General features: G+C 42.8%; 2 protein-coding genes across 5 annotated transcripts in view; one reads left to right on the top strand and one right to left on the bottom strand.

The window, feature by feature from the left end:
* The window catches only part of LOC147999051 (uncharacterized), a 143,793-nt gene that overhangs the window by 106,751 nt on the left and 10,212 nt on the right, over window positions 1-26,830 (bottom strand). The window lies entirely within an intron of this gene.
* Window positions 4,426-25,648, top strand: LOC134483354 (disks large homolog 5-like). 4 transcript variants are annotated; one of them, XM_087595903.1, is made up of 7 exons: window positions 4,426-4,597; window positions 5,827-5,893; window positions 20,951-21,056; window positions 22,123-22,282; window positions 23,491-23,634; window positions 24,266-24,428; window positions 25,144-25,646. In XM_087595903.1, exons 3-7 carry the CDS (start codon window positions 20,975-20,977, stop codon window positions 25,171-25,173), a joined length of 579 nt encoding a protein of 192 aa, XP_087452029.1. In that variant the 5' UTR covers window positions 4,426-4,597; window positions 5,827-5,893; window positions 20,951-20,974; the 3' UTR covers window positions 25,174-25,646. The 4 variants fall into 4 exon arrangements, with proteins under 4 accessions (XP_087452029.1, XP_087452031.1, XP_087452030.1 ...); XM_087595905.1 differs by lacking the exon at window positions 20,951-21,056 and having other exon boundaries at window positions 4,457-4,597; window positions 25,144-25,645; XM_087595904.1 differs by lacking the exon at window positions 5,827-5,893 and having other exon boundaries at window positions 4,463-4,597; window positions 25,144-25,648.

Here is a 26,830-nt window from a genome sequence, read left to right as displayed (position 1 = left end):
AACCCTAGAGCTATTTTTGTTTCTTTGTTTGTTTTTTGTTTTTGTTTTTGGATGAACAAGTACTTTCCTATTTTGTGGCCCAGCCCTAGCTCTTACTTCTTTGCACAGTCATAGAGAGACCTCAAACATATACTCAGACAAAGCCAGGGGAGTGTATAAAAGGGCCTAAGGCAATACCACATAATGACATTGAAAGTGGGCTCTCTTCTTGATCCACGCCTCCAGCTCTCCTGACATCTACATGAATTATAACTCCTAATGCAGTGTAAATGATGTCTGCGCTATTGCTGAAGGAATCATGAGAATAACAACTCTAAACAACCCACCATGGATAGAATTTGTGGAAAGAGGCAACTGGCACCCAACAAGAGGGCTCTACAGTTAAAGGGGCTTGCTGTCAAGTCTGATGAGCTTGACTCAATCCCCAGGACCCATGTGGTAAAAAGGAGAGAAACAAGGGCCAAGCTGTCCTCTGGCTTCCACTCATGTGCTTACATGTATGTGAGTATATATGTATATGTCTGTATGTACGTGTGGATATGAATGTGTGTATGCATGTATGTGTATATGTTTATATGTATATGTGTGTATATGTCTGTCTATATGTGTGTATAGGTGTATTTGTATGTGTGTATATGTATTGTATGTGTGTGTATGTGTGTATGTATATGTGTATGTGTGTATGCATGTATGTGTGTATGTGTGTATGTGTGTATGTGTGTGTATGTGTGTGTGTGTGTGTATGCATGTAGGTGTGTATATATGTGTGTGTGAGCATGAATGTGTATAGTCATGTATATGCATGTGTTTTCATGTACGTGTATTCGTGTTTATGTACGAATGTATGTGTGTATATGTATGTATGGACACACAAACACACACAATGTTAAAACATAAAAAGCTCCTTGGAGTATTCACCGTGCCTGGATAAGTGGTGACCATGTGGGGGAAACACATGTCCATGTAAGCACACCTGTTCACATGCGCTGAGCAATGCCCAGCCTGGTCTTGAGCTCACTACCTGCCCAACGATGAGTTTCTGCCCACCTGGTCTTCTCAGAGCCAGGTGACGATTGTTCCTGCCATTCCAGTTCTGTTCCGGTTTCTCATGCCACAAACCTTCTAGCTTGAATCTCACCTACTGACGCAGGAACCTAACAGCCTCCAACCCAGTGAAGTAAGTAAACTTCTTGCTGACATCCTCAGGCTTGGTGTCCCCCATGAGTCACAGGGAGGAAGGATGGCATGCACCAAGGAGAAGGGCCATGTGCAAGGAAGACAGGATCATAAGTCAGTCATCACTGACACCAGCACAGTGTGTGCTTCAGAGCTGGCTCTGCTCATTCTTGTCCCAGTGGCAGAACTTAAGAGTGGTGCATACCTGTCACCCAGCACTCAGAGACGTCTGAGGCATGAGAACCAGGAGTTCATGGCCATCTTAACTAATGGTGAGATCAAAGCCAGCCTGGGCTGCATGAGACTCAGTCTCAAAGCAGGCAAGGAGGAACTTGCTATATTTGAGCAAGGAAGCTGGAATCCTCCTGGGTTCTAAACATTCACTGCAATACAGAAAGATGCTAGGGCTAGTGTGGCAGAAAGTAGGAGACAGAGAAGCCAGGTTAACCCTCCCTAATCTTCTCATGCTGTGTGAGCTATGAGTAGATGGTGTCCTATACACTGTGGACAGGATGGTCTCTCAGACGGTTCAGAAAGCCATGGAGGACTCCAGCAATTCTCCACTTGGGTGTCACTTGAGTCTTATATGTGTGTGTTTACAAGCCAAAATATAAGATCCATAGGTGACTGTGTAAATTCAACATGGCCCAGCCATGTGTTGGAGTATTATTCAGCCTTACATAGGATTCAGATTCTGACCCTTGAACAGGAATGAGAATGGTAGCCATTCTCCTAAGTCAGACCTCCAGGCAGTGCAAAGACAAACTAACACTGTATGACACCACTGAGGGCTGGACTGTCACCAGTTATATAAAGACAGAAAGCAGGAAGGTTTACAGAGCCCCAGGGGTGACATGGAGTCGGGAGTTTGGAGGGTAGGTGTGTGGGTGGGACTGAGCCTCAGAGGAATCAGACATGGCTGCAGAATATGCATGTGGCTGCCTCCCATACCTGTGGGTCCTGCCTCCTCAGAAAGGCAAATACAGCAAAAGAAATGAACACAGGGAACAGGCTCTGACCTCCTGTAGACACACACAAATGACGTGACAGAATGTGCACACTCCTGCCTTGCTGCAGGAGCAATTGAGCATCCAGAAGTGTTGAAAGAGGCTGGAAGGGCTGAGCATGGCAGTGAGTTCAAGGACATAGCTTTAGGTCCTGGGGAACCTACGGTGCCCAGGTCCCATCCTGCTGATACTGAGAGACACAGCTGACATTCAGGGTGATGGCTGGGCTGGGCTGGGGAATAGGTGTCCACTCTCACCTGCTCCAGCTTGAAGGTGCTCTGGATTAAGTAGAACTGCAACTACTTGTTGGATTCATTGATGCAAATCTGCTGGAAGCTATTCTGTTCAAAGCCCTCAAATCTGAATATGGCCAAGGCACCAATGGGCAAGCACTGGGAGACAAGGTGTGGTTATAGCCGGGGCCTCCTGGGAAGACTAGCCCTCCTGAGAGGAGTTGCAGCAGAGGGGGTGTGTTTTCCTGACCAGTTTGGTACCCAGTTTTTTTTTTGCCAAGGGTTCCTTTATTACTTCGTGATGGAACCAGGCCTGCACATATCCAGGAAGCATTGGGGTGGAACCTGGGCTTGGTGCCCACATGCTGGCATCGCTGAGGGTGAAGTCTAGCCTATCACACTTCCAGACACCGAGTGCAGATGCCTGGGTTCCTATAGAATGGCGGTTCTTACCCTTCCTAACACTGTGACTCTTTATTTCAGTTCTCATGTCGTTGTCATCCCAACATAAACTTATTGGAGAGCTACTTCATGAGTGTAACTTTGTTACTGTGAGGAACTGTAATGTAAATGTCTGGTGTGCAGGAGTGCTGATGTAGAACCCACAGATTGAGAGCAGCTGCTGTAGAGGATCAGAGTCCTCTGCCAGCCCTGGTGTTTGCAGAGATCCCGTGGGTTCCCAGTCTCCATGGCTTTTCCCAAGGACAGGGTTTATAATGGCCGTCTCAGGGCCCGGAATCTCACAGAAACAGCCTCTCCCTTGTCCTTCCTGTTGAGGAGAGCGTGGTTGGTCCTCAGCACAGTCCAGTCAAACAGGGCGCTGTATAGACACTTGGCCAGGGGTCTCCTGCAGTTATGGCCTCTGGACAGAGGGGTTTCTTACCTGGGTGGGTCAACTGTGCCAGGTACAGACTGTGATGCTCAGAGTCAAGACCTCATTTTGTCTTATTTTCATAGACAAAGTTGCCCAGGCTGGCCTCGAACTTGCCGTGTAGCCAAGGATAATTAAACAACTGATCCTACTGCCTCTACCCCCCATGGGCTGAGATTGCAGATGAGTGTCACCAGAGCTGGCTTGTCACAGCTGCTATACGGCTCTAAGTCAGGGGCCTCATGTGAGGTGTGTTATGACTGTGCCATCCCCACCCCGCAACCAGGGTTTTCACCTTTCTCCTACTGAAGTCTGCTTAATCCTACTCTGGCCCCAGGACACAGCAGCTGTGGGAGACTCAAAGCCTGGGGCTTCAGCTCAGCATGGGTACACAGCATGGCATGCAGGATGTATGGTTGTGAAAAAGCCAAGGAAGTGCTTCTCAGCTCACCCCCTGCAGGAGTGTCTAGTCCATCCTTCTCCCCATGGACACAGACATCTGCTTCCAACTGCCCGACATGTCTCTCTGGTTTTGACTTTCCTGGATGCCATGTCAATGCCACCACACAGAGTGCTGCCTCTACTGGGGACACTCACACAACCTCTCTGGGGGACATCTGAGCCAAACAGGGATTGGGTGCACTGCAGAGAGGTCAAGTCATGTCGTGAAGTACCTTGTCCCACAAAGGCTCACTGTTCAGGTAGTTGACTGGAAAAGTAAGGGGATCCTGGGCAGGGTCCCCATAGGGAGTGTCCCACACCCTGCTATCAGGTCTATTCCTGGTGCCATGCAAATTCAATTTGCAAGACCCAATGCTATGGAAATGTCAAGAGCTAACGGAAATGTACCAGGAAGTGCACACCATAGCAAAGGGAGAGGATGGCACAGAGACCTATGCTATGGGTTAAGGGGCACGGAAAGGCCACCTCGAGCACAGGGGTCAGTCACCTCTTTCACAAACAAGGCAAAAGGTCAATGCTCTCAACTCTGGGAGCCTAAAGGGCTCTGTGGCTCCTAAGCCCTGCAGCTGTAGCCAGAAGCAGCACTGAACAGGATGTAAAAGCTGAGGATGGCGATGTCAATAAAACTTTATTTACAAAACCAAATTGGTGGTGGTGCTGGTGGTGGTGGTGGTGGTGGTGGTGGTGGTGGTGGTGGTGGTGGTGGTGGTTGCGGACTGGTTCATTTCAAAGCATGCTGGAGTGGCATGGCCACTGAGCATCGGGAAACACAGAAAGGAATGCGACCGGACGCAGGGCTCCCAACACCCTAGACGTCGACCTATGGCACTGGAACAGGGTCCCTGAAGGTAAGTCTGGACAGTCAGATAAGGTAAGTACATTTTATTACAAGGAAATGGGACAAGATAAATCTTCTCTTCATCTCGCTATGCTTAAGCATCTTTAAGAGTGCAGGGAATTCATGTCTATCAGTCTGGTTTAGAGAAGTGTTTAGAGACAGCAAGAGTAACCTCCATGGTTCCCTGACAAGGGTTCCAGGGATTCTGATATCTGGGTCAAAGTGAAAGTTAAGGTGAAAAAGGCTGTTAGGCAGGGCAAAAAGATTCCAATTTCTGGTCTCTTTGGGCTGTAATTTTTACTGTGTTCAAGGCCATGAATGCAGACAGGGTAATAACGAATACAGAACAAGAAGCTAGAGCTTCATTAAGACAAAACGAAAGTAAAAGTTTTGCCCTCTGCACCACTGCCTGAAGCAGGTTTTTCTAAGTCGTTTCCCGAGGATGGCATGTTGACCATTAGATTCACAGGATGATAATGACGAATTCACCTGCTTTTTCTTTTCCTATAATTAGTCCAGCATCGATTCAAGGTTTGGCCCAACCGACTTATTATAAAGGATGATACTGGTTGGTTGAAAAAGGTAGTAGCTTTCTATGAACCATGTATTAAGTTTTTATGTATATTAAAATTAACATTGGAAAGAACAATGGTAGGAGAGGAAGCTGGAGGACAACTGCTGCAAATGCTTGCTTTTGAAAATGCTAATGAAGAGTACAGGAGAGCATTATTACCTATAAAGGAGGCTGGGGATATTAATGCTTATATGAAGGCATGCAAGGGTATCTTTTCTGAAAATGGAAAGATGCATATTTGGCATGTATTGATCCAGATAGAGTTATTAAATTATATGTTTAAATACTCTTGAATATCCTACAGGCACTTTCGCTCAGGATGAGTTGCCTTTAGAGTAGGTTTATATTAAATACAACTTTAACCAAACATTAACAAATTATGAGGAACAAATTTCTTTAATTGTTCAGCAAGGCATACAAAGACCTGTTACTCTGAGGGGATATGATTGTGCTGCTATTGTTTTCCCATTAAGCAAAGATAAAGTGGAATATTTAATGCAGAAGTCTGAGGTTTTTCAATTATCCATGATTTCTTACACTGGAAATATTGAATTTCATCCTCCCCATAGTAAATTGTGGGATTGCTTTAAAAAACAACAAAAAAAATTTGATAAATACACTAATTTCTGTTGATCCATTACCATCAGCCTTTACTGTGTTTACAGATGGCTCTAACACCAAGATGGCTTATTGGACCAAAGATTAATTTTGGGGACAAGAATCTTCTTTTGGGTCAGTACAACAAAATGAATTATTAGCGGTAATTAATGTATTCCAGGATTTTACTCATGATGAAAAATATTATAGCTGAGTCAGCTATAGGAGTTGTAGGAGTAGTACAGAATACTGCGACTGCTGTTGTTTCTACATCTAAGCCTATATTAAATGTTATTCTCATATATTAAAGGACTATTGTTATTATGAAACTCTAGAATATGCATTACACATACTAGATCACATTCAAAATTTCCAGAATCTTTAACACATGTCAATCATATGGTAGATCAATTAGTGGCATTTGCTACCCCAGAAGAACACAGTCATAATCATGCCAATACAGGATATTTACATATTAAATATAAGCTTCCCTATTCTCAAGCCAAACAAATTATTGCTAATTGTCCTGTGTGTCAGTCTTCACGTATAAAATGTGTTCCATCTCAAATTAATCCCAGAAGGATGCAACTTAATACATCGTGTCAGATCGATATAACCCATATTTCTGAGTTTGGTCGCCTTTCACATATAGATGTAAGCATAGACAATTTTTCAAAATTTGTGTGGGCTACACCATTGCCAGGAGTACGCACTGCTCATGTTATACAGCATCTATTGGAAAATTTTGCTGTTATGGGACTGCCTTCTAAAATTAAAATTGATAATGGACCAACATATATTTCTTATCAATATAAACAATTTTGTCAACGATATCATATTGTACATATTACTGGTACAGAACACAATACACAAGGACAAGCTTTTGTTGAAAGAATTCACCATACCCTGAAAAGACAAATTATAAAATTAAAAAGGGGGAAAAGAGATGGCCTTATGCAACCTGAATGGAGTTTGCAGACCAGTCCCAGAGCTATATGGCACAAGCATTATACGTTATTAATTTTCTTAATTTACCACAATGTGAAGTTATATCAAGAGCAGATAGACACTTTGTTGAACTTCCCCCAGAAGGCATGGAACAGACAGTATGGATAAAAATTGCCCAGGATGCTGAATGGCAGGAAGGGACATCATTGTATATAGGGGAGAGGGTTTTGTCTCATTACAGGATGGGAGACTATTCTGATTACCCGGGAGATGGATCCAAGCACAGAATAATAAGAACTGCTCCCTACCCTCAAAGGAATCCAGTTAAACCAGCTACATTCTCTCCTGATGGATGTTCTCAGGAGATGAGGAGGTGTCCTCCATTACTGTGGCCCTGGCTTCTCTTAGTGTCCACAAACAACAATGGATAAGGATCTGTGCAGTGACAACCCTATTACCTATGTGGGGTCAGGTGAAGCGATTAAGCATTGAAAGGAATAATTTGTCCCCTTCAGGAAAGTCCTTTACTGCTGAGCACTTATTCTTAGCAATGTGTGTTTTACTCATGGTTTCTTCTGCTGCACCCAATGCCAGTTATCGGGCTTATATTGCTTATCATGATGAAATCCTACTACTTTTCTGTTAGTAAATATATGGATAATGACACAGAACATGATTGGAAGTTAATTCAAGCCTATTTAGAGGGTAATGAAAGTGCTTCAAAAGTAATTAATGCCTTGAAATATGATGTTCGAATGTCTTTTGGTAAACAGCTAGAAGATACTACCCCTATGGAAATAGCGAAATTATTGGCTGATCAATTGACAGGATTAGATCCCAAGGCTTGACTTCAAAGGATTTTCCATAGCGCTGGAGGAGCTAGTTTTGCCATAATCTTATGTACATTATGTATTATGTTGCTTTATTTTTACATGACTAAACCCCTACAAGGACCTTTAGCTATGTTATGTAAAGTGTTACTTTAAAACAAAAGAAAAAAGAAGGAATTGTTAAGACATAGAGATGCAGCTCCCAGGCAGGGTCAAGAAAGGCCTGGTGACAGATTCAAGTAGGGGCTGGAATGCCGCCCTGGAGAAGAAAATGTTTTTCTCACTTGGCCTTAAATTATGTTCTGCTGTGTCCCGTTTCTGTGGAAGTGGTTCTTACGCTCTCTTGGTAATGGTGAGTATATTTTGATTATAATAAGAGAGGTTATTTGTTATATGAATATTTTTAGAAGAAGCATTTGTTTATTCATCTTTCTTTGTTTAATCTTCCCTCATTGTTCCTGGTATCCTGGGAATAATGATCTTATGGTATCTTGACAAAATGAAAATTGTAGTAATGCATATTCCTAGCTATATAAGGATTAATAAAGCTTGCAACTGTGTGCAGTTGCTTCTGCCTTTGCTTTGCACCCCCTGTGTCCTGGGGGTATGCGACCATACCCAGGGCCCCCAACTCACTACACATTGACAATGGGTCACCCCACAAAACACAGAAGCATCTACCTTAGTCAAAAATGGACATTTTATTGAATGCATACACTAACACTGATTGATCACATCCATAGCTAAGATACTAGGGGCAGATCCGTGGCCCAAAATACATTCCTCTAAACCTATAAAGCGAAAGAAAGAAAGAAAGAAAGAAAGAAAGAAAGAAAAAAGAAAAAAAGAAAGGAAGGAAGGAAGGAAAGAAGAATAAAATACTTAAGCTTCTCATAGGAACTTCGCAAGAAGTGTTGTCTGGTGGTCATTTCTGATTAGGCCATTTTAGATGAAACAGTGCATAGTGACCCTTAATGTGATGGGCCCTATATAAAGCTTTCTGCAATATTGGAATTTTAACAAACCTCCTTGTGCTTAGCATTCAAAGGTTGCCACAAAATTCCTTAGGAGGAAGATGTGAAATCATTATGGTGCTAGAAACAGTGTGGAGGCCAGTTGGCATAGGAAAGTGAAACATTAGAGCCACCAGGGAAGGCTCCTGTTGGGCCCTACCTTGGTGTTTCCTTCCCCCCTCACTGAGCCTTTCAGCCTGCTATAGCAAGAATTGTTTACACCTTTGACAGCTGCTCTTAGCCCCTGATTTGGGGCTGGGATTTTCCATGGCACCCTTCCTCCCCACTGAGCTTTCCTGCTTCTTGTTTTTAAGAAGCTATTTATGCCCCTGATTGGGCTGGAACTTTCACCACACAGACTTGTCCTATTTTCCTGGTTGGGGATTTTCACCTGCCTTGTTGTTTTTCCACGGCTTTTGCCTCTGGTACATAAGAGATCTCAGTAAAGCCTTGGTGGCACTCGCTAAAAAGGGGTGACCCGTGTACGTGTTTTCTTTCAACCCCACAACCCTACACCCGATATTCACACAAGGTCGGCGCAGGCACTGACAACAGGTATCACAATAGAAACTAGTAACTAGATTTAACCAAACTATCCCATTAATACTGTACTTCGTGGTATTATTATTATTTTTTTTTTGCTCTCCTAGAACCTGGAAGAGGCTTGGGGTTTTCTAATCCTACTCATAATTTATTATCCTTCCCAACACTGTGCTTTGTTCTGTTAATGCTAACAGCGCCATCCAATACCTAGGATATTTTCTACTGACATGTGTGACATGAGACAAAACAGTCCCTGTCATCCCTCACCTGAATAAACGTCCTTAGAGGACAGTGTAGTTGGAGGGTCCTTCTTTCCTCTCCAAGATCGAGAAACATTTCCAGTCTTCAGACAAGTGTGTCAGCCATTGTCCAGTGACTGTCTTGAGATGTCCACATTGTCAGCTGAGTGTCGTCATCCAGCCTGCCCTGTAATTGTTGTAGATGATTAATATGGTTCCAGCCCTAGGATTTAATTCAGTGCTACAGTACTTGCCAAACACACTCAAAGCCCTAGCTGCTACCCTAGTCCTGTGTGCTCTAGAGAAAGAAAATAAAGAACCACATTGTCTACCAAGTTTCTCCTCTAATAGATGGAGAATCTGCATCGGGTCTTTTAAGTAACTCTAAGCCCCAGCTTCCCCACAGCTCCCTCCATCGATTGCACTATTGGTGCATTTTCAGTAACGCTCACTTTATTTTTGGTGTGCAAAGAATATGCACCATGTCAGTAAAGTGTGTGTGTGTGTGTGTGTGTGTGTGTGTTCATCCATGAATTCACTATAAACTTTTATCAAATGACCCAGAAGACCGTGGAGAAACCTGTCAATGTGCATGCAGAATTATGTTACTACTGTTCCATGGAATCTTGCAGGGAACACTGAAATAGTGGGCTGCTTTAATAGAGCCTAAAACCAGGCTATGCATGGTTTTCTGTGAGATTGTGATGTGCAACACCACAACAGAGATCAGCAGAAGCTTCATTTATTCCATGCTGCTGTTACCAAGTGAGGCAAAGCTTCATCCCATAGAGAGTCTGTAGGATCTGATCAAGGGCAATAAACTCAGGGTTGAAATCAAGCCTTTAGAAACAAAGAGAAAAATACAAAGTCAAGGAAAGCAAGAGCTGTGTTTTCTTCCTCTTTTTTTTTTGAGAAGATCTACAAGAGAGACAACCCCTTCCTCTAACTAACAATGCAGAAGAGAGACAATACATAAATTAAAAATCAGAAATGAAATGAGGGACATAACAATAGACACCGAGCAAATTCCAAAATCATTAGTTCTTACTCCCGAGGACTTTACGCCAGAAAACTGGAATATTTCTTCGATATTGTTGATTTTGTAGACAGATAACAATTACCAAAGTTAAATCCAGATCTGGGAAGGTATTTGAATAATACCCCTAAGAGAATAGATACAGTCATTAAAGGTTACATACATTATATATTATATTGCTTTCTTTTTGCACGATTAAACCCCTTTGAGGACATTTAGGTATGTTATAGAAAGTGTTACTTTTAAAACAAAAGAACAAAGAAAGAAATTGTGGAGTCACTGAGATACACTTCCCAGACAGGCTCAAGGAAAGATGGCTGAGAGATGCAAGCAGGGGGTGGAACGCTGCCCTTGAGAAGAAAATGTTTTCTCACTTTACCTCACACTATGTTGTACTGTGTCCTATGTTTGTGGAAGCGGCTCTCATGCTCTCTGGCTTATGACAAGTGTATTGTGATACTAGGAAGAGGGGTGATTTGCTATACAGATATTTTAAGAAGAACCTTTGCTTAGTCTCACTTCTTTGCCTAGTCTTGCCTCGGTTGTTCCTGGTATCATGGGAATAACGATCTTATTATATCTTGCCAAAAGGGAATGTGAGGTAATCCATATTCATGCCTGTATAAGGGTTAATAAGCCTGCAGCTGCATGCAGTTGCATCTGCCTTTGCTCTGCATCCCCTGTGTCCTGGTTATTTGTGACCGTACCTGGGCCGCTAACGCACTAGATGTTGACACGCATCACCCTTCTCACTGTCAGGTTTATTTTCTTTCTTTTTTGAAATCTATGATGTGGAGGCATATTACAGCAACAATATGAAATAGGCTGGCATGTATGCAAATTGCTGTGTTTAAGCTAGGTGTGGGGACAAGTCCTCAAAAGGAGCTGTTAAGATGGGAAACACATAATGCATTTGTTGCTGGAATTGAGTTGCCTCAGCTGTGTTGCTCTGCCTGCTCAGTGTCCATTCAACCTCACTCTGTTTCTACAGAGGAACTCAAGGTTTGCCCCAGCTGCCTGTGAGCTGTGATGTGGGCAGAGAAAGGCCAGGACACAGTGGTGATTTCCCACTCCTCAGTTATGCTGAATTTTCCACTACTGTACTTGTATACACAAGTACAGTGTGGTCAGTTATTATAGATATTTGTCATATCTTACAGAGGGCAACAATGATTGACTACTCCCAATTCTACAAAAAACAAAACTCAGGAAACCTGGCCCTTGGCAGCAATGAATCAAGAAATATCTAGGATGGTGGGGCATGAATTCTGCCAAGCAATGATCTCAGATAGATGGGGTTGTGAGGAAGATGTATGGTTGAATAGCCCAATAGATTCACGTTGTATCATCTTGATTTAATCTAAGGACAAAGAAGTGCAATATCTCTGATGGCTTTCTTCTAACCCCTTGAAAGGTTCACTCGGGATTGACCATAGAACTTCATTCTTCTTGCTGGGACAGAAACATTAGGGAAGCTTGAGATTGCCATAGGCACAGTATTAGGCTAGAAATGCTGAGTAGATGATACTAAGTTGTTCAGATGGTGATACCCATTTCATTTGTTCTTAACGTGGACCTAAGGAAAGACAGATCGAGGTCCTTAGAATACAAAGATCATTTCCAGTTCTTTTCTACCTTTCCTGAATGAAAGACTGGTTGGCAGAGAATGGTAAAAATTCAAGAATTGGTAGATGATGCTTTGAATGAAGGGTGGGTTTCAGTGCAGGTTTTAGACAGGTTCTCAATTACCCCATCTTGTTCCCTACATTGCTCGTCAGGTTCACTTTGAGCTCAAATAAAGCTGCTTCCACTTTCCAACAGGTAGTCTTACAAAGGGGCCTCCAAGGACTGTGAGGACAGCATTAGCCAATGAGAACTGATGTGTGTAACCCACAACTATAGCTTCATCTGAAAGACCCTCACACAGAGGAGACTCTCGCTCTAGTCCTGAGGACAATCACCACCCCATGAACACACAGGACTCAGTCTTGATGTAAAAACAAGAGGTTTACCTTGGGATACCAATGCACTGGGGCTCGACACGGTCCTCACACAGGAGGGATGTGAGGAGCCTCGAACAACAGAAATGTACAGCTTAAACAGTCATTTACGATCACACAGTTTCATTAGCTCAGCTATTTCGGTGCCAAGGATAACTAGGCAGATGTTTCTTGTCCTGGAATTCCTGGGATAAGGCCGTAACCACATCAATGCAGCTATTTCAGTATGAAGGACGTCTGACTTGATATATGTTTTCTTATCCTGGGGATCCCAGGACAAGGACCAAGGATATCTGTCTTGGCAGGTGTTCCTCTTCTGGAGTTCCCAGGACAAGGCTATAGCTATGTCAGCCTATAGCACAGCTGCATTCAGTACCCAGGACATCTCACTTCTATGGTGATCAGTCAGCTTCCCAGAGATGTTTCCTGTCCTGTAATTGCCCTGCAGTAATTATGTTCTATACCCTCTGTTCTTATGGTCGGGCAGCTTCCTAGAGAGTGGGTGGGAATGTGCTTTCTGTACTTTCTGGTCTATTGTCTAACGTCTAGGGGTTAAGCGAGGGCCAGCTTAAAAGATTCTCATTCTTAAGAACTGGCTGGGTCTTCCTGGTTGCTGCCGCTGCAGAGAGCCCGTGGGGAGCACCCCACGAGTGAACCTGAGCCTCGGGACCACAGGTAAGACCAAATTTTCTGCTGCAAGAAAGCTGCCTGGTGAGCTTGGGACACAGGAAAGCAGAATTTCTCTAGGACCGGGCACGTTCTGTGTTTACCGGAAGTCTCACACCTGCGGATCCCGGCCCGCAGCAGCTCTCTGCTCCCAGACCCGGTGAGAGAGAGACCCAACCGCCTGGTCAGGTGGGCAGTCCTGAGGCTGCAGAGCGGAAGAGACCACCAACTCTGCTCACCCCTGCCCACATCCCTGGCCCAAGAGGAAACTGTATAAGGCCTCTGGGCTCCCGTGGGGGAGGGCCCAGGAACGGCAGGACCCCTGTCCCTGAGACACGGCCGGAACCTGAAAGAAACAGACCGGATAAACAGTTCTCTGCACCCAAATCCCGTGGGAGGGAGAGCTAAACCTTCAGAGAGGCAGACAAGCCTGGGAAACCAGAAGTGACTGCTCCCTGCACACACATCTCGGATGCCAGAGGAAAAAGCCAAAGACCATCTGGAACCCTGGTGCACTGAAGTTCCCGGAAGGGGCGGCACAGGACTTCCTGGTTGCTGCCGCTGCAGAGAGCCCGTGGGCAGCACCCCACGAGCGAACCTGAGCCTCGGGACCACAGGTAAGACCAAATTTTCTGCTGCAAGAAAGCTGCCTGGTGAACTCAAGACACAGGCCCACAGGAACAGCTGAAGACCTGTAGAGAGGAAAAACTACACGCCAGAAAGCAGAACACTCTGTCCCCATAACTGACTGAAAGAGAGGAAAACAGGTCTACAGCACTCCTGTCACACAGGCTTATAGGACAGTCTAGCCACTGTCAGAAATAGCAGAACAAAGTAACACTAGAGATAATCTGATGGCGAGAGGCAAGCGCAGGAACCCAAGCAACAGAAACCAAGACTACATGGCACCATCGGAGCCCAATTCTCCCATCAAAACAAACATGGAATATCCAAACACACCAGAAAAGCAAGATCTATTTTCAAAATCATATTTGATCATGATGCTGGAGGACTTCAAGAAAGACATGAAGAACTCCCTTAGAGAACAAGTAGAAGCCTACAGAGAGGAATCGCAAAAATCCCTGAAAGAATTCCAGGAAAACACAATCAAACAGTTGAAGGAATTAAAAATGGAAATAGAAGCAATCAAGAAAGAACACATGGAAACAACCCTGGATATAGAAAACCAAAAGAAGAGACAAGGAGCTGTAGATACAAGCCTCACCAACAGAATTCAAGAGATGGAAGAGAGAATCTCAGGAGCAGAAGATTCCATAGAAATCATTGACTCAACTGTCAAAGATAATGTAAAGCAGAAAAAGCTACAGGTCCAAAACATACAGGAAATCCAGGACTCAATGAGAAGATCAAACCTAAGGATAATAGGTATAGAAGAGAGTGAAGACTCCCAGCTCAAAGGACCAGTAAATATCTTCAACAAAATCATAGAAGAAAACTTCCCTAACCTAAAAAAAGAGATACCCATAGACATACAAGAAGCCTACAGAACTCCAAATAGATTGGACCAGAAAAGAAACACCTCCCGTCACATAATTGTCAAAACACCAAACGCACAAAATAAAGAAAGAATATTAAAAGCAGTAAGGGAAAAAGGTCAAGTAACATATAAAGGGAGACCTATCAGAATCACACCAGACTTCTCGCCAGAAACTATGAAGGCCAGAAGATCCTGGACTGATGTCATACAGACCCTAAGAGAACACAAATGCCAGCCCAGGTTACTGTATCCAGCAAAACTCTCAATTAACATTGATGGAGAAACCAAGATATTCCATGACAAAACCAAATTTACACAATATCTTTCTACAAATCCAGCACTACAAAGGATAATAAATGGTAAAGCCCAACATAAGGAGGCAAGCTATACCCTAGAAGAAGCAAGAAACTAATCGTCTTGGCAACAAAACAAAGAGAATGAAAGCACACAAACATAACCTCACATCCAAATATGAATATAAAGGGAAGCAATAATCACTATTCCTTAATATCTCTCAATATCAATGGCCTCAACTCCCCAATAAAAAGACATAGATTAACAAACTGGATACGCAATGAGGACCCTGCATTCTGCTGCCTACAGGAAACACACCTCAGAGACAAAGACAGACACTACCTCAGAGTGAAAGGCTGGAAAACAACTTTCCAAGCAAATGGTCAGAACAAGCAAGCTGGAGTAGCCATTCTAATATCAAATAAAATCAATTTCCAACTAAAAGTCATCAAAAAAGATAAGGAAGGACACTTCATATTCATCAAAGGAAAAATCCACCAAGATGAACTCTCAATCCTAAATATCTATGCCCCAAATACAAGGGCACCTACATACGTAAAAGAAACCTTACTAAAGCTCAAAACACACATTGCACCTCACACAATAATAGTGGGAAACTTCAACACCCCACTCTCATCAATGGACAGATCATGGAAACAGAAATTAAACAGTGATGTCGACAGACTAAGAGAAGTCATGAGCCAAATGGACTTAACGGATATTTATAGAACATTCTATCCTAAAGCAAAAGGATATACCTTCTTCTCAGCTCCTCATGGTACTTTCTCCCAAAATTGACCATATAATTGGTCAAAAAACGGGCCTCAACAGGTACAGAAAGATAGAGATAATCCCATGCGTGCTATCGGACCACCACGGCCTAAAACTGGTCTTCAATAACAATAAGGGAAGAATGCCCACATATACGTGGAAATTGAACAATGCTCTACTCAATGATAACCTGGTCAAGGAAGAAATAAAGAGAGAAATTAAAAACTTTTTAGAATTTAATGAAAATGAAGATACAACATACCCAAACTTATGGGACACAATGAAAGCTGTGCTAAGAGGAAAACTCATAGCGCTGAGTGCCTGCAGAAAGAAACAGGAAAGAGCATATGTCAGCAGCTTGACAGCACACCTAAAAGCTCTAGAACAAAAAGAAGCAAATACACCCAGGGGGAGTAGAAGGCAGGAAATAATCAAACTCAGAGCTGAAATCAACCAAGTAGAAACAAAAAGGACCATAGAAAGAATCAACAGAACCAAAAGTTGGTTCTTTGAGAAAATCAACAAGATAGATAAACCCTTAGCCAGACTAACGAGAGGACACAGAGAGTGCGTCCAAATTAACAAAATTAGAAATGAAAAGGGAGACATAACTACAGATTCAGAGGAAATTCAAAAAATCATCAGATCTTACTATAAAAACCTATATTCAACAAAATTTGAAAATCTTCAGGAAATGGACAATTTCCTAGACAGATACCAGGTATCGAAGTTAAATCAGGAACAGATAAACCAGTTAAACAACCCCATAACTCCTAAAAAAATAGAAGCAGTCATTAAAGGTCTTCCAACCAAAAAGAGCCCAGGTCCAGACGGGTTTAGTGCAGAATTCTATCAAACCTTCATAGAAGACCTCATACCAATATTATCCAAACTATTCCACAAAATTGAAACAGATGGAGCCCTACCGAATTCCTTCTATGAAGCCACAATTACTCTTATACCTAAACCACACAAAGACACAACAAAGAAAGAGAACTTCAGACCAATTTCCCTTATGAATATCGACGCAAAAATACTCAATAAAATTCTGGCAAACCGAATTCAAGAGCACATCAAAACAATCATCCACCATGATCAAGTAGGCTTCATCCCAGGCATGCAGGGATGGTTTAATATACGGAAAACCATCAACGTGATCCATCATATAAACAAACTGAAAGAACAAAACCACATGATCATTTCATTAGATGCTGAGAAAGCATTTGACAAAATTCAACACCCCTTCATGATAAAAGTCCTGGAAAGAATAGGAATTCAAGGCCCATACCTAAACATAGTAAAAGCCATATACAGCAAACCAGTTGCTAACATTAAACTAAAGGGAGAGAAACTTGAAGCAATCCCACTAAAATCAGGGACTAGACAAGGCTGCCCACTCTCTCCCTACTTATTCAATATAGTTCTTGAAGTTCTAGCCAGAGCAATCAGACAACAAAAGGAGATCAAGGGGATACAGATCGGAAAAGAAGAGGTCAAAATATCACTATTTGCAGATGACATGATAGTATATTTAAGTGATCCCAAAAGATCCACCAGAGAACTACTAAAGCTGATAAACAACTTCAGCAAAGTGGCTGGGTATAAAATTAACTCAAATAAATCAGTTGCCTTCCTCTATACAAAAGAGAAACAAGCCGAGAAAGAAATTAGGGAAACGACACCCTTCATAATAGACCCAAATAATATAAAGTACCTCGGTGTGACTTTAACCAAGCAAGTAAAAGATCTGTACAATAAGAACTTCAAGACACTGAGGAAAGAAATTGAAGAAGACCTCAGAAGATGGAAAGATCTCCCATGCTCATGGATTGGCAAGATTAATATAGTAAAAATGGCCATTTTACCAAAAGCAATCTACAGATTCAATGCAATCCCCATCAAAATACCAATCCAATTCTTCAAAGAGTTAGACAGAACAATTTGCAAATTCATCTGGAATAACAAAAAACCCAGGATAGCTAAAGCTATCCTCAACAATAAAAGGACTTCAGGGGGAATCACTATCCCTGAACTCAAGCAGTATTACAGAGCAATAGTGATAAAAACTGCATGGTATTGGTACAGAGACAGACAGATAGACCAATGGAATAGAATTGAAGACCCAGAAATGAACCCACACACCTATGGTCACTTGATTTTTGACAAAGGAGCCAAAACCATCCAATGGAAAAAAGATAGAATTTTCAGCAAATGGTGCTGGTTCAACTGGAGGGCAACATGTAGAAGAATGCAGATCGATCCATGCTTATCACCCTGTACAAAGCTTAAGTCCAAGTGGATCAAGGACCTCCACATCAAACCAGACACACTCAAACTAGTAGAAGAAAAACTAGGGAAGCATCTGGAACACATGGGCACTGGAAAAAATTTCCTGAACAAAACACCAATGGCTTATGCTCTAAGATCAAGAATCGACAAATGGGATCTCATAAAACTGCAAAGCTTCTGTAAGGCAAAGGACACTGTGGTTAGGACAAAACGGCAACCAACAGATTGGGAAAAGATCTTTACCAATCCTACAACAGATAGAGGCCTTATATCCAAAATATACAAAGAACTCAAGAAGTTAGACCGCAGGGAAACAAATAACCCTATTAAAAAATGGGGTTCAGAGCTAAACAAAGAATTCACAGCTGAGGAATGCCGAATGGCTGAGAAACACCTAAAGAAATGTTCAACATCTTTAGTCATAAGGGAAATGCAAATCAAAACAACCCTGAGATTTCACCTCACACCAGTGAGAATTGCTAAGATCAAAAACTCAGGTGACAGCAGATGCTGGCGAGGATGTGGAGAAAGAGGAACACTCCTCCATTGTTGGTGGGATTGCAGACTGGTACAACCATTCTGGAAATCAGTCTGGAGGTTCCTCAGAAAATTGGACATTGAACTGCCTGAGGATCCAGCTATACCTCTCTTGGGCATATACCCAAAAGATGCCTCAACATATAAAAGAGACACGTGCTCCACTATGTTCATCGCAGCCTTATTTATAATAGCCAGAAAATGGAAAGAACCCAGATGCCCTTCAACAGAGGAATGGATACAGAAAATGTGGTACATCTACACAATGGAATATTACTCAGCTATCAAAAACAACGAGTTTATGAAATTCGTAGGCAAATGGTTGGAACTGGAAAATATCATCCTGAGTGAGCTAACCCAATCACAGAAAGACATACATGGTATGCACTCATTGATAAGTGGCTATTAGCCCAAATGCTTGAATTACCCTAGATCCCTAGAACAAAGGAAACTCAAGACGGATGATCAAAATGTGAATGCTTCACTCCTTCTTTAAATGAGGAAAAAGAATACCCTTGGCTGGGAAGGGAGAGGCAAAGATTAAAACAGAGACTGAAGGAACACCCATTCAGAGCCTGCCCCACAGGTGGCCCATACATATACAGCCACCCAATTGGACAAGATGGATGAAGCAAAGAAGTGCAGACCGACAGGAGCCGGATGTAGATCGCTCCTGAGAGACACAGCCAGAATACAGCAAATACAGAGGCGAATGCCAGCAGCAAACCACTGAACTGAGAATAGGTCCCCCGTTGAAGGAATCAGAGAAAGAACTGGAAGAGCTTGAAGGGGCTCGAGACCCCAAAAGTACAACAATGTCAAGCAACCAGAGCTTCCAGGGACTAAGCCACTACCTAAAGACTATATATGGACTGACCCTGGACTCTGACCCCATAGGTAGCAATGAATATCCTAGTAAGAGCACCAGTGGAAGGGGAAGCCCTGGGTCCTGCTAAGACTGAACCCCCAGTGAACTAGACTATGGGGGGAGGGCGGCAATGGGGGGAGGGTTGGGAGGGGAACACCCATAAGGAATGGGAGGGGGGAGGGGGATTTTGCCCGGAAACCGGGAAAGGGAATAACACTTGAAATGTATATAAGAAATACTCAAGTTAATAAAAAAAAAAAAAAAAAAAAAAAAAGAACTGGCTGTACTGATATCAAACGGGGATCTTTCATATCCACTTTCTTCCAAGTCTACCAGCCATCTCAGTTTGTTGCTGTAATATGCCTGACAATCAAGGACACAGAAAAATAACTTGATACACAGCAAGGACATTGTGATCATATCCTGTGTCGTTATGTATGTTCTGGATGAGGTTTGTTAAAATGACAATATTGCACAAAGCTTTATATAGGACCCATCAAATTAAGGGTCACTATGCACTGTCATAGCTAAAATGGCCTGGTCAGAAGTGACCACTGGATCACTTTTGTGTAACTTCATTGAGAGGCTTGTGCTTTTTGTGTTTTTTATTTTTGTGTTTTTTTCTTATTTATTTATTTATTAATTTATTGCTTTATATGTTGTCAGGAAGATAGTTCAAGTCATGGATCTGCCACCAAAATCTGAGCTTTGCTACTAATACTGTAACAGTATTAGTGTATGCATTCAATAAAATAACTGGTTGTTTTTTTTTTTAGTATGATAGATGCTTTTGTGTTTTGTGCGGTGATCCATGAAACAGGAGTGAAGATGCTTGTTTCCTACTCTGTCCACTGAGTTATGTCTCTAGGCTTGTCCTACTCCTTTGGCTTCAGCCCCCCCCCCACATCTGCTGACTATTTTATTTTTCAGATGAAATCACACTTATAGCTTAGAGAGGCCTGTAAGCAATCCTGCTTTGGTAACTTAAGTGCAAAGAGGAGAGCCCCACACTCAGCCTGAGGGTGCATTCACTGGTGGATCCAATATTTCAGTTTCCTCTGCTAACAGATCAACACATTGTTGCCAGGACCATAATGAATGCAATTCTTTCTCCTATGGAATCCGGTGGCAACTGTCAAATGTTAAGCACAAAGCTTCAGGTTGTACCTCTAACACACACCCACATCGCAACCTACCCGACAGGCTATTTCTGGGTGTGATTTCATGCACCTGCACATGATGAGACAGGAGACCTCTTTGGCTACTTATAGGAAGTGGTGTGATTTCTCAGTAATCTTTAATGGGTAATATTGCTGACTAAGTAGAATTTGAGGTAGGATGAAACACTTCTGTGCAGGGATTGGGGAGGAAGCACTCATTTAGATACATAGCAATGACTTAGGTTTTTCCAATCAAGCCTAGAGTCAAATTTGGCTTTGGAAGCATGTGGTGCTCAGTGGCTATGCCACAGGGAAGTCTCCTGAAAAGGGCACATCAGCTTTTGCTCAGTACAGGGAGAACATTAGCAAGAGGCAAAGTCTGTTCTCCGTGACATCAGCAGTCCCTTCGTGGACATTCTATTGTCTCCTATAGAGATCTTGGAATCCCTGTGATGTCACCAGTATCGTTGTGACAACCAATTCCCTACTTTTTCTCTTAGTGTCCAAAGGATATATCCACAGACATGTTTGCCCGTCTTAGTAGGCGCTTTGGGAGAGTTGATGTTGATAGAGAAGAGTCTAGAGTGAAGCAAACGAAACCTAAAAGTAATGATGGACACAGGACATGGGGGATGTGGAGTAAGTTCTGGGCAGTGTATGTTGAGCTTCCTGTCAGGGGTGTGTGTGGGGGTCTTCTGCTGGCCTTTTTAGTAATGGGCCACAACCACTGGAACATCTCCACAGATATTGAATTCCATGATTATCACAATTCCTGAAAGTCAAGGTTTTCACATCATTAGTTTCTCCATAACCACATGGAGGATATGGCAATGCCTATGCTATTATTGGGTGAACTTCTAGTCTTTACTTTTACACTGCATTCGGTAGGTTAAATTGATATAATAACACCATAAGTAGTCATGGAGGGTATAACTTTTCTGAATTAAACAGGGCATCAATGTACTTCACTTTCATTGCTTCTTTAAATTCAGTGTCTATCTGACAGTAGTAAGAGGGAGAGAACTGTGCTCCTGGCCATGACCTTATATTCTTAGAACTCCTCTGACTACCTCTGGCTGACAGGGCCAATCTTACCTTCATATATTAGAGGTTCTGTGTGGCAGATATTTTTCTACAGTAGCCAAAGTATATGGAGCAGGTAGAGAAAGAGCCTGTAACCTATTGGCACTTCTGGGGCATTTGTCATTTCAGTAGGGGTAATTATTAAGTCTGTTGACCATGTCCTCCCCCTACATGACTTTTTAATGCAAAGTTATTGGACTAGAGTAACAGTGTAGGATATCTGAGTATCCCTGATCAATCAAGTCATTGTGGATGCTGAATTGATGATCTGACTTCTGAAACCAGAGGGGTGAGGGTCCTGAAACCAGGTTGTAGCCTGCGTACCTGATAATAATCGTGGAGAAGGCATCTCTCTGGTACTTGTAAGCCTGTGTGGGCGGGCATAGGGAACACCTGGCTGCTTACATCTCTTGGTCTCTATAGAGTAGTGGGGGAACTATGATCCACTTAAGATGCCTCTTACACATAGACCAAACTCCTTGCATTGACACTGGCTTCCAAGCATGTTCTCCTGTTTGGACCTCACTGTGGTCTGTGTATGCTCTATGCATTCGCCCCTTAGAGTTCACTTGTGTTCTTCTACCTACAGAGGCCTGCAGACAGACGTCATGCCCTGAAAATGTCCTAAACAAGGTGCAGGCCAACGAGGAAGAGGAGAGGCTGAATAGAGAACTGGAGCTAACTACCAAGGAGAGAAATGAGCTGACAGATCGCCTCCTTTATCTGACAGGTGGATCCATGAACAAGAGGTATGCATTGCTCCAAACAAACGACCTTGTTCTAAACCTCATCTCCCATAGATAGGAGATTCAGAACCTGACCCTTACTGAGGAGTGAGTTTGGAAATGGACTCTCTGATTCCGCCTGTTGAAAATCTGAACTTGTGATCTAAGTTAAGAATTCAGGGATAAAGTCACTGGAGCATGAGTTCCCAGTGTACAATTGGAAAGCCCTTGACAGGTGGCAGCTTTGCAAGGTTCTAGGTGCTGTGAGTTTGTGGAGAGTGTTTGTACTTGCTAGGAAGGTGACTGAACACTATCATCTCCTGGCAGCACCCTTAGGTGACAGGTCCCACATTGTTCATATCAATGCTTAACTAGAAGGCCTGAGGCTCAGGCCTGGTCCTTCTTGTCTGTGTGCCTTAAACTCTGAGACAGTAATGGTGCATACATTTCTACTGATTCTCATTGTGCTCTTTCCATATTTGTCTCTCTTTCTCATTCTCTGAGTCTGTTTACTTTGCTTTTCTTGTGGGTGTGTCCCAGTTTGTGTGTCTGTGTGTGCATAGGTCTGCATGCATATGCACAACTTTTATATGTTTCTGTGTCCCTCCACCCTTGGAATTTAGGGGTCTGTTTTTTGACCTCAGGATATACCTGTATAATAGTTTCATGGAGGTGCAAGTGCTTTATTTTGGAAGCCCCACTTTCAACAGCACAGTTCTTTGCCTGTGTGGTCACATTTGTCTGTACATTTGTATGCCTTGGGAAGACTATAAGTTTGTGGCAATATCTGGTCTCATCTCCAGAATTATGTGTAGTGTCTGCCTCTAGAATATTAGTTATTCGGCTTGTAGCATTCCACTTGTCAAAACAGGAAAAATGAAATCAGAGGTTTCTGGATGTGTCTGTGTGTGTGTGTGTGTGTGTGTGTGTGTGTGTGTGTGTGTGTGTGTGTGTGTTTGGGTAAGCTCTGTGGCCTAGGCTCTTGACAGCATAACAGGTTTGAATGTAGATCCAGCCCTCCTGATTGAAAAAAGTGAGCCAGGGAACCCTTTATCTGGGTGCTTAGCTTCTGTTGTCCTGGGCACACAATTCCAAGTTTCTGAAGCTGAAGAAGATCCAAATATGTAGAATTCAGAAAGTGTCCTTCCAGGGCTGGGGTAGTACAGGACACAGCCTGAGTTCATATAATCCTAAACCTCGATGTTCATTGGGTTCTATCTTCCTGGGGCCAGCCCCTACTTCAGGCCAAATCCATTTTATGAAAACTTGAAGATAAAGGAGAAAGAGGTCATGTCATTACTGCACAACTTAGACACAAAGAACATTGAACATCGTGAGAAATTTCAGGAGCTCAAGAAGGAGATTCACTTCTATCGGTAAGTACTGGTCAGAAGGGCCCATCATTGTGGAATGGCCATGTCTGCCTCTCTTTCTTCTGGACCGGAGGGTCTGCAGCTCTGGGCCCATCTCTTCTGCTGTTTAAATATCACTGTGTCGTGGGTCTTTTGGACTCAGATTCAGTTCCATAAGAGACTGTGACTCATGACCACAGTGTCTATGCATCTTTAGAAGGCTCTGGATAGAACTATACTGATTCAGGCATCAGAGTGTTATTAGGCCAACCTGCGTCTCTGGGGTCATACCAGGTTTAACAAAGCTCAATGTGTGGACCACATGGTTTCCATGACCTCCCTTGGTTCTACTGTCCTCTTGTGGTTATTTGCCGCCTACTAATTGATGTTGCCCCGATGCATTGGGCTTTCATGGATAGTTGTAGATCTCTTGTTCTTTTGGAGAGACATGGACCCTTATTGATGCTTGGGTCACAGAAACAATTTATTCTTCCCTGGATTGGCCGTTTGCTGTTTGTGCAGCAGCCTTACATGTATGGAGATGTATTCTATGAAGTCTTTATGGGAATCTGGGTCCTGGTGGAGTTTGTGGGATTTGGCAGTTGGAATGGGAGGAAGAGGCTTCAGGATCTTACTATGCAGAGTGTGTTTCCAGCAACCTGCACAGCCGGCTCCTGATGGACCAGGCATGTATGAAGAAGAAGTTGGTCACATTGAAGCAGGAGAGCAAGGAGTTACAGCGATATTTGTTTGAGTTGAACCCGACTGAGGAAGACGAACAGGAGAAGACCAGCAACCTCCAGACCCAGCAAAATGTGGTAGGAACAAGCAGCTGAGTCAGATTAACAATGTCTGATACCATTTGCCTATTGGATACATCTTTGCTTCCCCTATCATCTTTCTAATCTCCCCACACCCAGTAAGTCACCCACCTCATGTGATAGAGTTATTCATTGCTCTGTCTATGCACAAGCATTCTGGGATTTTAACCACTCTTCATAAACTGAATTATGGGCAATTATACTTCTCTGCCCTTTTTGAAACTGCAGTCCAGAAATGGTGACAGAGAAATAACATATCACATGACTGCATCTCCCTATCACAGATCGGATGCTATGAAGATTTTTTATCCAGTTCTTGGTCCTGTGACAAAGGTCATACAGGGGTCATGTGATGGTTGGAAGCACCTTGTAGGGATAAGAACCAAGTGCAAATGGCAAATGAGTCCTGGTCATTGGCTTTGATCTGGGTATCATGTGGCCTTCTCCTTTCTTCCTGCACCCCAATTAGGTCTCTCCCCATTTCCCCGTTCTTGGTTTGCACTGGTAAAAGTCTGAGGAGCAGCTTGTTATCCCACAGTACTGTGAGGGTTGCTGGTGACTTTCCCCAGCCTGCAGAGATATCAGCAATGATTTCAGTGAAAGATCAGTGTTGTCTGTCCAATGCAGCTGAAGGGACAGAAGGCAGCAACTTCACAGCTGGTATGCATGTCCCCACCAAATCAGTGTCTTAATAGCTGCCTTCTCCTCCCAGGTCTCAGAAACTGCAGGAGACATGGAATAGGACGGATCCCAGGAAGACAGCCCCCTAAAGAGTGAGTTTCTCTGTCAGGAGTTCCCTGCTGACGACAATCCTCAACAGTCAAAGACATTTTGTGGGTGAATATTCTTCTTCTCAGTTAATTTCCTCAATGTTTAGAGACCCTAAATTTATGTATCCGTATGCCAGCCTGTCTCCTTGAGGTCTTTCTCCTCTCTCATACGGACAACACCATTTGAGAGACATCTGACGGGACTGCCTTGACATCTCATGTCCTAGAGGAGAAACAGCACTACAACTGTGTTTCTAAACGTTCATTAAGAAAATGCTGTTAAGAAATGTTTTTGGTTATGATTTTCATTGAAGTTTTCTTTTTGTTAATTCATAGTTATATATTCTTGTTACTGTTTTTCATTTTTATACCATTTTAGTTGTTCATTTTATGCCTGTTTTTTGTAAATTGTATTCCTTATGAATAAAAATTGATTTGTAACTCTTGACTCTTAAGACCATCTTATTCAAGGGTCCTTTCCCCTCCTGTAGACTTAGAACTGACAGCTGGATATGGATCTTTGCATGGTCCAGGCAGCATGAGTAAATAGGGAATTTAAAGCCACCAAGCTGTACACAGGGTGATAGTGTCTTTTGTGTGGATAATGTGACTTTTTTATGGACACACACTTTATGATGTAATCACTGACATACTGTATCCATGCTGTCATGTGTTCTGCTCATCCTAGTCTATATCAGTCTACAACACACATTCCTTATTGACTGTGTGCACCAGATATTGAGTAACACACACTCATGCCTGTAGAGCTGCAGAAAAAATGACAACTTTCACAAAGGAATATAGAATAATCCTAATGGAGAACCATGTGCCTCAGTTTTTCTTACAACACAGCATTAGTATTAAACCACAAAGATAATGACCATCAACGTCATTTTGGGAAATAGGTTTTTATAGGTGCTGTTTCACTTGATCATTCATATGCTGTGTTTTTTATCGTTGCTGATTATATTTATTTTTATCATTTAACTCAATAGATCTTTTTTTTCAAATGTATGTATGTATGTATGCACTCCTGAGTGCATTTCCCTCATGATCCAAAAGAGGGAATAGCATTCCCCATTGTAAATGATTGTTAGGGACCATGTGGTTCTTCTGAGAGAGCAGCAGATGCTCTAACCTGTGTGTCATCACCACATTTCCTGCAGGTGGCTTTTGTCCTTCCAGGGCATGTGCTGTACTAGATGGACGCCATCATCTCCCATTAAGGAGAGAAATCTCAAGAGAGGTGTATGTACAGGTGGTTGAGCGGTGCCTGCTCAATGTGGTAGGCTGCTAGGCATCCACACCGGGCTCTGGTGCCTCCACTGCTCATTGTGCATTCAGCATCATCCTCCAGCATCACTCAGTTTTAATTCCAAACAGATCTTTCACTTACTATCGATGATTATATACATTAAGCACATCTGATAAAATACTGAAGAGACTAGCCTCCTTCTACAGGCCAACTTGGCATAATGAATTCTTTTGATAGAAAGCAAGATAATTATCTTAATCTATGCAGCTTAGGGAGGTCCTCAAGAACATCCATAGTGAATGCAGACTGCAGCTGTGACCACATGTTTCTTTTGCACAGCAGGTCTGTGCAAGCCCAGAGCTTAGGTGGGACAG

The sequence above is a fragment of the Rattus norvegicus genome, chromosome 19, assembly GCF_021556685.1.
Source record: "Rattus norvegicus strain SHRSP/BbbUtx chromosome 19, alternate assembly SHRSP_T2T, whole genome shotgun sequence".
Lineage (NCBI taxonomy): Eukaryota > Metazoa > Chordata > Mammalia > Rodentia > Muridae > Rattus > Rattus norvegicus.
Note: the sequence above shows the minus strand (reverse complement) of the source record. Positions and strands in the feature narration are given on the sequence as shown.

Coding starts and splice junctions, on each gene's coding strand:
- LOC134483354 (XM_087595904.1), top strand. CDS start 20,975: ATGTTTGCCCGTCTTAGTAGGCGCTTTGGGAGAGTTGATGTTGATAGA. Junction 22,283..23,490: donor GGTGGATCCATGAACAAGAG/GTATGCATTGCT, acceptor TCCTGGGGCCAG/CCCCTACTTCAGGCCAAATC. Junction 23,635..24,265: donor AAGGAGATTCACTTCTATCG/GTAAGTACTGGT, acceptor GTGTGTTTCCAG/CAACCTGCACAGCCGGCTCC.